General features: G+C 37.4%; 1 protein-coding gene across 4 annotated transcripts in view; it reads left to right on the forward strand.

The window, feature by feature from the left end:
• MYLK (myosin light chain kinase) overlaps positions 1–12628 on the forward strand; it is a 227777-nt gene that overhangs the window by 166642 nt on the left and 48507 nt on the right. For all 4 annotated transcript variants that reach the window (XM_062607068.1, XM_062607070.1, XM_062607069.1 and 1 more), the window contains 2 exons: positions 10037–10087; positions 11630–11757. In XM_062607068.1, coding sequence (XP_062463052.1) covers positions 10037–10087; positions 11630–11757 — 179 coding nt within the window. The remainder of the gene's footprint in view (positions 1–10036; positions 10088–11629; positions 11758–12628) is intronic.

Here is a 12628-nt window from a genome sequence, read left to right on the forward strand (position 1 = left end):
AATAGATGACAAAAAAATCAATTATTCCCACTGAATAGAGTCTGAATTTTGTATAGTGAATTCAGTTACAACAGAAGGCACTGTACTGTATGGGGTACTGAAGCTACATATTCTCTGTCATTTTAAGAAATACTTCTCAGGGAAAAAAAAATCATATTTTTCATTTTGTGTAAAAAAGTGCTAGTCAGATTTCATGGTTAGCAGCTATGTCAACCTTGTCTTCCTTCAAATAAATTATAAGTGATACTTGTTTTTTTTGCTCTAGTAGAAACCTTCAGGAAAGTAATTAACTTTTACTTCCTGAAAGCAAGGATCGATACATTTCTCTTTGTGAAAGGGAATGAATGTTGTCACTATGTTAATCTATAGAATTTGTCTCGCTGTTAGAACAGTTGCTGACCCAGATCATTTAACTGCTCATTTTAACATTATTTTACTACTGGAAGCTTGGGGTTTTTAAGCTGCAGAAATACAACAGTAAGTAAAATTTTGGGCATTACCTCTTTTGAAATAAATTATGTTCTAGACCCTGGTTTAGAATAAGCAGTTATTCTCAGAAAAACATCTATAAAGACAGCTTTGTAGCATTCAAGGATTAACAATATCTCTGAATGCATGTGTTCAGGGTTTGCATGCAGAAAGATTGTTCCCATGGTAACAAATTAGGAAAATTATACTTGTTTTTGCTTACAATTAATATTGTGTCACCAGAATTTAGTAATAATTGCAGCTCTGTAATGATAAACAGAATAAATAATAAAGTTTCTAAGAATAACAAACAGATCTATCTTTCAATCAGATGATTGAAATCAATCCTAAGGGAGCATGGAGGAGGGACACCTCCTTATTAAATGTTAGAATTGGCCCATTCTTCACTGACTGTACTGACTTAAGCTTTGTCACTTGTTTCTTTGCTAGGTGGGTATGAAATGATACTGAGCTAGAATAGTAAAATGTTATGTTTCTTCTTCACAGATATAAGAGATTAGCAGAGGCAATGGACAATTAGAACCTTTCATTATTTACCATACCGCATACTCCATGCTATGCTAGAACAACCAGTGTATAATATCAGGCTCTTCTAGTCTGATATAACCCTGCAGCAGAAGGTACTAAGCCAAAAATTCTCACCACTTTAACATTTCTCTAGAGAGCTTTGAAAGCATCTGCTGCAAAGGAATTTGGGCACCCAATACCCATTAATATTAGAAGTTACTTCAAATTAGGCTTAAAGGGAATTGCTTATTTCAATTACCTAAGCTGCAAAATCTTCAGTGCCTATTAAAAAATCTTTCTGTTAAAACAGAATGAGGAAAAATCAAAGTGCTGCTTGAGATTTTTAAGCGCAATGATTTGTAGGTTTATAATTTTAAAATCTCTTTTTCAAAACATATATTACTACTCCACAATCCCTAATATTTTGTTCTCATTAATGTGTCTTAATCTGAGGACCAAAACAGCAGTTATTCATAGCTGGAGTGATTAGCCCAAGATGAGGCACTTTCATTTGCAGATCTAGAACCCAACTTTCTTGATCTTCAGCTTCACTACTAGTTTTTATGCAATACCCCAAATACTATAACTTTTTTTTTAACTGACATCCCAAAACTTTGCATAAAACATGAGTCTTCCAAAAGAAATTTTTTTTCAAAGTTTTGGTTTGTTTTTTTTTTTCAAGATTTGCAGAGGAAAAAGGCATATTACAACAATTAGATGCTATTTTTTAAACTTCACCACAGTTGAGCTGTGCAACGTAACTTTACTACAGTAGGAAGAAACTGTATCCTCTTCATTGCTACTGAGACAAGAATTTGCTTTAAGGCTTTAGAAAATAACCCTCCTAAATCTAAGCATTGTTTTAAAGGGTTTGGAAAGAAATGCCACTGCTTTTTGTAGGGCTAATTCACTGCGCTACTTCCAGTAAATATTAAGAAACAGCAGCTATCACCTATCATAATAAGTGGTATGAAAACCTAACAGGATATCCTGGATTCCCTCGTCTGAGTAACACTTGTTAAACCCGCTGTTCTCATACCCAGATCACATACATTGAGGGGATGACACAGCACAGAATTTGTTTGCTCAAATAGAAGTTCTTCTGCTCTGTTAAAATTCAGTTACATCAAAGAAAACAACTTCTTCCACGCATCTTCAAGTAAAGAAGCCTAGAGTGCATTATTAGCAGTATTTGGTAGCTTGCTGATATAAATCTTCTATATCTGCTACTATATAAAATGTTTTATTTCATATCAAACACATCAAGTTAGTAACAATGCGTTCTTTTGCTGACAGTATTAATAAAATGTCACAACTGACACTTTCCAGATCAAATCCTCTGGAAGGCTGCTCTGTTATCTTCCCAGATCTGATTTCTCAACATTATTGGTACTTGAATGCAGGACTAAGCAGTGGCATCTCTGAACAGTGTGTCATAAAAGTAAATATGTCAGACAGAACTCCTTATCATGTTATATATTCTTTTCCATGGGGGAGGAAGCGGGAAAACTCCAAGCATTTTAATTACCATGGAAAAATTGTGAGGCAGTGGCCAAATGATTAGCACACAGTTCTGTTATTTACTCTTGAATAAACAATCTTATCAGAGGATCCAAGTCTGCAACCACCATTTTAAGAAAATGTCATTAAAACATTAAACTTGATGTATCGAGTTTAGATAATATATAACTAAATTAGTAAACACTTAAAGTATTTTGTTTTCCATTCTACCAATATAATACCAAACATGGCACTGATTAATATACAATGTTTCAAAATCTTCATTTCATGTCAGATAGTTTTGTCCTCAGTATAAAACTTGCCACTTTCTACAGGAAGAACTCAGTTAGTAAGGAAGCAATTGATCAAGTCAGAGATGTTCTTTTAATTGCAGAAATAAGAGCACTGTGTAGCAACTGTGAGCTGGTGACTGTTGTTGTCCCTGGGACTCTTTGGTCCCTGGGATACTCTGAGATGCTTTTGAGGGTCAATGAGCCTATTCAAACCAGTTTTCTTAGTCCCATTCATTTCCCAGAAGATCCATGCTGCTGTACGGACTGTTGCAAGAAGAACCAAGACGTCTTCTGCACAGTGAGTGCAAGTACTTAGTGTGTTAGAACAATATGAATTACCTTGTCAGGGAAGCCCCTGATCAAACTTTTTCAAGGAAAATCTTTTCTACTAGAAACTGAACAGTCATCTCTTAGTATATAGAAATAAAATTGCCACAGGCTATTTTTAAGACCTACAGATGATTTCTCTGTAACTGAATAATGAAAGGTGCTCACTTAATTCCTCAGGATTGGAGTCCAAGGGTAAATAAGTGTGGCACAATGCTTAACAACCAAGTTATGCTAAAGTAAAAAGGCAATATAAGGTTTAACTTGGTGACTCTGAAGGCTGGTTGCCTCCACAGATTCAGTTACTGTACATATAAAAAGAGCAATGGAGAAACACTAATTTGTTGTGTAAATCACCTCTCCTTGATGCCCAGTTCAGGGCTGTTTAGCTAGTGCTGGGTATGCATTCTGAATCTCTGCCAAGTTACTTTACAGCTCATACCATACTGGCATTTTCTGAGATACTGCTGGCACAGAACAGTATTTTCCATGTGTTTTTCATACAGTCCATCCTACATATCTCTATGTTGACAGAAGAAGACAGAAATATTTATTGATTGTCTCATGCAGTGAAAAATGAACTCGGGTTTTCCAACATGACCTTGAACTGAAGAAGTGCCATGTACTATTAATTCCTAGGTAAGCTATTGACTAGAAATTGCAGATGGGAGGCATGTAATAGAAGCATTGACCAAAGTTTCTTCTGTATAAATTAGGGTCCTAAATCCATTAGCTTAATTAATGTGCAAAAGCACATGACACCTAGTTTTTTTCACTGAAATTTGGAGCTCCTGAATGTCCAAATGACCTGACAGTATTATCCTGCAAAACAGACAGGGTAACAGGCTAGTAACCTAGTTTAGATTCCTGTTCCTACACACCCAGGTGCAGCATTTTGGCATCTAATTGTAGATATTCTCGCAGGGCATGAGGAACATTAAAATTAAATACATAGTTAAGAAACTAGCATTGTTGTCTTGCTCCCACCAGAGCTTTTAGTGGAATTCATGTGACCTGGGTTGTTTGTAAGCTCTATTTGATACCAGATCTCTTCTGCACTGCTCAAATTTTCCTTTAATTGCAGGAATTGCTCAAGCATTGTGCTTCTATACTGCTGTGGAATTGTTTCTTCCTCCAGCTGAGCTGTTTTCAAATACTGAATTACTTTCAGGGTACTATACTGCATTAGTGAAGCTCTGAGTGTGCCAGTATATGCTAGCTCTCTCTTGACTGGAATGCTAGGGTGAGCATTTCCTGGATTTTTGTATTTATTTTGAGAAGGAGGTAGATGGATTTTTTTGATTTTTTTTTTCAATTAGAGGACAATCTCTGCATGATTTAGAAACTAAATATGGGATGTTGCAACAAAATAACAGTTGTTTCTAGTGAAAAAATAAAAGCTATTAAAAACTGTTCTGAAACACGCAAACTCAAATAACTGACTTGTATGGCATTTAGTTTTCTAATTTCTGCATGGCATCAAATTTAAACCAGAGTTGCTTTCTATTTTCTTGTATTTAAATAATAAACAGTTATTTGGAAACAGTAAGAGGAATTTGCTATTTTAGAATCTGTTTAACCTGTCAAACCTTGATGAAGTTTTCAGGCTACTGGTGTGAGTTCATTGTGGCTGTCATTTTTCTCTGTAGCAATTAGCATAGGTTCACAAATGTATGAATGTATTAGTAAGTAATGATGTGTTGTCTTTTTCTACTACAGTTGTAGCCATCATCTTTCTCCTACTTCATCTTGTCTGTGCTGAGTAATACTTGTAGTAAGTTTTTGTATCATCAAGAAAGTTTGCAACAGAAGGAAGATACAACTGAATAATTTGTCGCCTTATCCACAAGGCCAAGTGTTTTATTTCTTCTGTACTTCAAGGTGTCAGCCATTCCATGCTTCCTAGCATAGCAGTGAGTAGTGAAGCTTTACAGACAACAGTCACCTTTGATTCAGGCCCTGATATTTATCCCCAGAAGGGTCTGAAGGAGGTTACACTGTGATGTGGGAGAAAGAGACCCCATAATGCCACATCCCACACTTCTGAAGCATTCAAGTAGGATGTGGAAGAAGGAGCAGAGGCTTGAACCTGGGTTTTCCATCTCCTGTATAAATAGCCTAGTTACCATGATATCTGACACAATACAGACACGGTTTGTTTTTTCTTTTTTTTTTTCAGTTTTTCTTCAAGGAAACTCTGAAAAAAAAAAAAAAAACCAAAAAAAACCCACAAAACTCCAACAATTTAGTTTGTCTCAGAAGATGAAATCTTGAAAAGATGGGAAAACGGTTTCCTATGTGACCATAGTCTTAGAGTATGTCATTAGCCCTTGTCCTATCCTGAGCTAAAATGAGGTTGTTCCACAAGCAGACTATTTGCTTGTACTTATTAAAGTAAATAAACAGGTGCTAAAATCTATCACTAAAGAACACACGTGCAGAATTTTTAGCAAAGAAGACAGTAGGAATTATGGACCGTTTGGCAATGTTATCTTGAGTACACAATGTTTTTTTTTCAGACTGTAAGAGTTATACTTCATGCTTTATGAAAGCAAGTTGTGCAGACAGCAATTTCAGGGGAGGGCTATGCCTATTTTTAGCAAAATTCCAAAAAAGGGAAGCAAAAAAGAAAGACTGAGGTTTCTGAACATATCTGCTCTCACAAATTCACCATCAGGGCGAAGAACAGCACAACCAAATGTCCCCCAGCTATCAGCCTGTATGGGATCTTTCCCTTTTTTAGCTTTTATGCCCCATCCAGACATAAGCTCTCTAAGAGGCAAACCTGCCTATAAAGTCATGTAAATACCAGCCTCATAGTGTTTACATTAGGTTGTTTCTAGAAGGCAGATTCATTTAAGGAGAGATTATTATGTCCTTTTTCTTCCAGGCCGGTTTTCAGCTTCACCCTGTTTCACTGTAAATATCAAAAGAGAGACAAACAGTCTTTTTTTTTTAAAAAAAAAAAAAAAGAAAAGAAAAGCAGCAGAGGCAGACTTGAACCAACATTTCCAAGAGGCTCAAATATTTTAATGAAAACAATCATTTGACCTTGTCAACTTTGGGTAATCTTATTAGACTCTGTTTTTTCACTAGCTATCTCCAGCAGATTTTGAAACAAAAGTTGTATTTCAAAAAGATGCATGAGATGAGCTGGTATTCTTAAGGAAGAGGTAAGAGCGGTGGAGTGTACGCTGTTAGCCAAAGAAGTTAGATTCATAGACCTTGTCCTCATCCCCTTCCACACTGCCCCTGCCTTTCATTTCTGCTCAGGGCTATTTGTGTCTGCAAGACAGGATATTCAGCCAGACCTTCCAGCAACCCTTTGAAACCTGCATGGTTTGATGAAGTCCAGTGGCAGTCTGGATATACTCAGTTAAGTGAATGTAATGTCATGCTGGGTAAAAACTAAAAATTAATAAAAATTTTGTATTTACATGTAAAAAGTAGTACCCTTGCTGAATGAGGTGATGGTTCTTTGCTTTCTGCTATGGCGATCTTTATTGAAGTGAAAGCCTTTAACTATCTTAAGCATAGCCCTTAGGGCTAGGAAGGTAAATGTAATAACCTGGTGGTTCACTATACATCCTAGTCTGTATAGAAACATTGTTCTTTAACAGTGATGAATTGAACATCGCTAATTGTAGTTGTGAATGAACAAACTATTTTCTTGGGGTCCCTTCTGCAATGAACTGAGAGTGGCTGATTGTAGGCAGAGAAAAGTGAGAGAGGTATCTGAGCATACAGATATCCATTCTGTGCATGTGTTGTGCAAAGGCAGAAAATGGCATTGTCAGCCAGCAATAAAAGAAAAAAAGTAAATTTGGGATATTTATAGTCACAGGGAAACATGAGTATTTCTGAAAAATAGCAATAGTATCTGCAACCCAAGATGGCAGTTGACGGATGGTGGGTTTTCCCCATTGTTGGTGCTCTTTGTTCATATCAGGCTTACTTGAGTGTGGAAGTAATCAAATTTATATAATTGCTTTAGCTTGTATTAAAAGCCATTATAGCTCTGAGGAGATACCCAGCAGCTATTTTGTTCTCAGTTTAGAGAAGAGCACAGAATCTGATGTCATACACAGCAGGCACACACACAAAAATGTTTACGTGGTTTTTAATTATATAACTGAGTTAGTTTGCATCTAATGAGCAACTAATGGATGATTTCCGTTAATAGGGATATTTAACAGCAGATGATAGGCCAAACTCTACAGAGCTTCCAGCTGGCATCTGATAAGTATCCTCGTAACTGGGACTACAGCTTGAAATAAGAGTTTCTGCTCAAGGCATAACCATACAATGACAAAGAGGAAAGCTGCTTTGAAAACACTACTTATTGCTTTTGCTCACACACGTTGTGAAGGAAAGAGGATCTGGAAGTATATTTGTAGTCACTAACTACAAATATCTAGGGTACACGTCAGTCTGTTGGTGGCCTGAAAAGTAATAGATTCCTTTAATGAGCAGTAGTGTTCATTGAAGACCTTCATTTAAACAGGGTTAAGCTCACATGGAAAATGTGGCAGGACATAGTTCATGTCCTGGTGGTCCAGTTATACTAGGATAAACACCTCACAAGTACCAATCTAAACAATTAATTTTGTTACACTGACAGTCATTGAAGAAAGGCTTCTTTGAGAGATATACAACTGCTCTTTTTTGAAGTGATCCTGCCCCTCTACTCTGCTCTCATGAGACCTCACCTGGAGTATTGTGTGCAGTTCTGGTGTCCTCAACATAAAAAGGACATGGAACTGTTGGAACAAGTCCAGAGAAGGGCCACAAGGATGATCAGGGAACTGGAGCACCTCCTGTATGAAGACAGGCTGAGGAAGTTGGGGCTGTTCAGCCTGGAGAAGAGAAGGCTGCATGGAGACCTCATAGCAGCCTTCCAGTATCTGAAGGGAGCCTATAGGGATGCTGGAGAGGGACTCTTCATTAGAGACTGCAGTGATAGGACAAGGGGGAATGGGTTCAAACTTGAACTGGGAAATTTCAGGTTAGATACAAGGAGAAGTCCTTCACTGTTAGGGTGGTGAGGCACTGGAATGGGTTGCCCAAGGAATTTGTGAATGCTTCATCCCTGGCAGTGTTCAAGGCCAGGTTGGACAGAGCCTTGGCTGACATGGTTTAGTGTGAGGTGTCCCTGCCCATGGCAGGGGGGTTGGGACTAGATGATCTTAAGGTCCTTTCCAACCCTAACGATTCTATGATTCTATGATTCTATGACTTAGCTGTAAGTACTGCAAGACTATCCTACCTCTCCATTATCATGATTCTGGTGCCTACAAAATCAATGAAGGCTGAGCATATAAAAGTCAACCATACTTTGAGAAACAATTGCTATGAAATGGAAGTGTATAAAAGAGAAAGTGGCAAATTTTTTTCTATATTCACTGCATAGTGAAACATTCTCCGGAATGAACTGAATAAACACTGGTGTTGACACCTAAACCATTACATATTTCTTGAAGCATTTGGTCTTTTAACAACCCATAAGCACATTGCTTACTATCTCCAATTACTCTAAAACTTAAAATCAATCTTCGCATCTGTTTGTTGCTTGAGCTATAACATGAGACTCCCATGGTGGCTTCACAATTCATGGCTCTTTATTCATGGGATATCAGCTGATGTGTTCCCTGGGTATCACACGCAGCTTGTAGTTTGCTATAGCAAAGGGGGTTAAAATAAAAGACTCATTTTATTGGTTTGGTAGATTTTGGAAGGATTTTTTGTTGCTCAGTGTCTTCCTACTTTGAAATAATTTAAGTAAACAACCAAAAAATTCCAACCTTTTGAGACTGTTGTGGCTAACACTAAGCACCTATGTCCCTGGATATTCAAAAGCGCTTAGCAGATACTGCTTCTGCTGGAAACAATAACATCTTAAAAGCCAGACTACTTCAGTCAAGCTGCCTACTTGAGCATAAGAAAATAACAAATGTCCCTTCACAGCAGAGGCCGTCCTCTGACAAGGATGCTCAGGATAGCAGACAAAAAGAGACTGCTCTAAAATAAATGAGCCCCTCCACTTCTGGAATTCAGTGGTTTGAAGGCATCCAGACTGTTACTTTTAATGGCTACCACTACACCTAACTCCTATGACTTTCTCCTTTTGAACCTGTTTATGTTTCTGTCTTGCAAAACATCAGTTCTCTATGAATGTAGATTATGTATGGTATTTTAAAAAACACTTCTTTTGTTTCTTTTATGCCTACTGCCTGGCAATTTAATTGGGTAGCCTCTAGTTCTTGTTTTGTGAAAAATAGTTAGTAGCCATTTTCTACCTACCTGTCTTCTGCACTCTCTTTCTACTTACCATTTGCAATTTGCAGAACATTGTCTTCCAAAAATTTATGTGCTCAGATTGCAAATTCTGGGCCATATTCTTTGGTGCCATGACCCTTTCTTTTGTGAAGAAAAAAGCAGGTGAGGCAGAGGAGAGTATTTGCTGCCTGTGTATCACTGTTTCTTTCTTAGCTCACAAGTGGTGTAAGAAACAGTGTGTGGCATTAACTAGCCTAGATTTAGCTGAGCTCATTCACCACTGTTTATGCTGGAAATCTGAGCAGAAATTCAGTATGAGATGGATCTTGGCCTAGTGTTTTCACCCCAGTTAAACTGCTGTAAGAAACGGAGTATGACAGATTATAGGAGATGGGTAGCAGAATTCTTTGGTTCTTTTAAAAACTCCAGCTTCAACTGTGAATATTATGAGGATCATTCAGGATAATAAAAGTGTTTTTAAAAGGTATTTTTAATCCTTGAGTTTAATATGCTGAAAGAACATATTATATTTTCTGGTACCAACAAAGCATTGCTATGAATGTAAGCTTTGCAGTTCATCTGGTACCTTCCAAAACTCACCTTTGAATTAACTTCTTTTATTTATTTATTTATTTTTTAACTAGGTGAAGCAACAGTGAAGAAGAAACCAGCTCCAAAGACTCCTCCAAAAGCAGGTGATTTGTTGCATGTGTCATCCTATGGGAAAAAGTAATAAACCAATACAGTTCTAAAGAACAGACTCCACATTTCTAAGTACAGCTGTTTGGCTACTAAATTTGTTTGCATAAGCGATTAAACGGTGGATACACAAAGCCCCTTTTTCAAACTTGTTCATAAGGTTACACTGTGCTAAGAATTAAACTATGAGCATGCAAGAAAGTTACCATCAAATAAACTATAGCAAGATCCTACCAAATGTCAGCAGTAGTGTTATGACTCATGCCCTTTTCTATATCCACAAGACACCTTAGCCTTTTGTGAAAGAGATTTTTCTACATATCACAGAATGCCACCTCTGCATGAGTAGCTACCACAGAGAAGCTGATAGATTCTGCTTTTCGGCATAACTGGCATTATGGTAACCTATTCACGTGTTTGCACTCTCCTAGGCAAAGCTGTCTGTATTTAAAGTTAACCAGAATGTTCCTCTATGGGAACCTGCTTTTAATATCTTAAAACTTTGTCAGACTTTTAAAGCTGCTTTAGTTGCATTGAACAGAAAAAGAAAGCACTTTTTTCCTCACCTAGTAGCCCTGTGCTTTGGAGAGAAATGTTACATTTTTCAATGAGGTCATTCTAATATTAAGGGATATGTTTTACCATTTCTGTCAATATGTCCTCAAATCTGCACCAATATTTTTTGTCATGCTGCTCTTATTAAGCAACAGAACAGGTTTCACTCTGGAGTTGTCTGGGCTGCAATATTTCTGGCATCTGGCCCTAGCAGCTACCAAGGGTCTGGCACATTTGGCATCACAACCAAGAGTCAGGAAGAAGCACTATTAGCAAAATAGATGTTCTGCCATCTATTGATTCTTAGGCAATGAGAGGGAAGGGAAATACCTGATACAGAAATGGAGGAGTATGGTATTGCAAGATTTAAAAGAAGCACTGTAATACACAAACAAAAGGATCTGTCACTGCTCATGGGAAAATTGAGTGTGATGGAAAAAGACATCAGTTTCCATCTTTATCCCTCTAATATATGTCCCACATAATGTTTATCTGGCTACTGAAGCTACAATCTTCATAGGCAGGTGTTGAGTCTTAAATTCTCTGAATACCGTTGATGACATTAAGGAGCACGTTTGCAGACTGCCTCAGCACACACATATTGGCTGGAGCCAGTCTTCAAAAATACAAAATACAAAAGAAAAAGGTTTTCCTGAAAAACCCAACACAAAATTTCACAAGCTGTGTATTTGGAATTAGTGGTAGAGTAGGGCATAACACTTTCAGCTTTTGGATCTCTGTACTTTGGTCTGGCATGAGTAAACTTATGTCAGGTAGCTTGTTATTTGCTTTACTACAGTAGAACTAACAATGTCCACAGAATTGTTTTATTGCAAGCAACAGATAACTGCTAATCTGGGTTTCAAGTGCTCCTCTGAAACCGCTGATCTATGCACGTGTTTTGAATTCAATGAAAAATAAAAAATACAGTCACTTAAAGAGAGATTTGGTTTTTTTGTTTGTTTATTTGTTTTCCCCATCAGCTGCTCCTCCTCAGATTACTCAGTTCCCAGAAGACAGAAAAGTCCGTGCAGGTGAATCAGTGGAATTGTTTGCCAAGGTGGTAGGAACAGCACCAATAACTTGCACCTGGATGAAATTCCGGAAGCAGGTAAATTGTTTTCTGCCTGTTTTAACAATCACTGAGAAAGTAGAGCTGGAAAAGAACAACAGCCCATCTTGTCCATTTCCCTTCCCTGGGAACTTGCAAGGTCAATGTCATTTCTGCCAGATGTTTTCTGCACCTCTGCTGAAAACATTCCAGTGATAAAAGTTTCACAACCTCCATTAGCAACCTATTGCAGTGCTTAAATATCCGTAGTGTTAGAACTGTTTCCCTAATACCAAACACAAATCTTCTTGCTACAGTTTAAACCCACTGCTGCTTGTACCCCCTTATGACAAATGACTCTTCCTTTGAGAAAAGCCTTAGACCATGTAATTAAACAATAGATTATGTGAAAGATAGTGGATTTCTGAAAAGTATCTGTCACATGAAACATTTCTGTCCTTGAAAAATAACCTTTTCTTCATTGTTGTCTGTTCTAAAGTTATGTCAGAGGGGAAAAATGCCATATAAGAAGTTTGAATGAAATGTCTTACAACACAAATGTTACCGTGCAAAGCACAACAACAATTGTGTAGCTGTGGGTGCCCTCACCCCCTAAGTTTAGAGTTCCTTCTACTTGAACTAATTTCCTTGAACTGTGTTATATGTGTCTGGAAGGGCAGCTTCTAAAGAGAGTTGCTTTAGTAAATAATGAAACCACTTTAAATCAAATAGCCCAGTATGCAAGTACAAACTAGAAGATGAAGTGCCATGTTAGGATAAAGCAGATATAATTATGTACTGTAGCTGCTATTCTGTTTATTTCATTCTGAACTCATTATGCACTCCATAGAGCATAAATAAAAACATCTCCTCCTACAAGTTTAGACTCTAAATCCAGATGCATCAGCATTTCATTGAAAGAATTCAAAAC

The sequence above is a fragment of the Pezoporus occidentalis genome, unplaced genomic scaffold, assembly GCF_034315485.1.
Source record: "Pezoporus occidentalis ecotype Australia unplaced genomic scaffold, CSIRO_AGI_Poc_V1 ctg12, whole genome shotgun sequence".
Classification (NCBI taxonomy): Eukaryota; Metazoa; Chordata; class Aves; order Psittaciformes; family Psittacidae; genus Pezoporus; species Pezoporus occidentalis.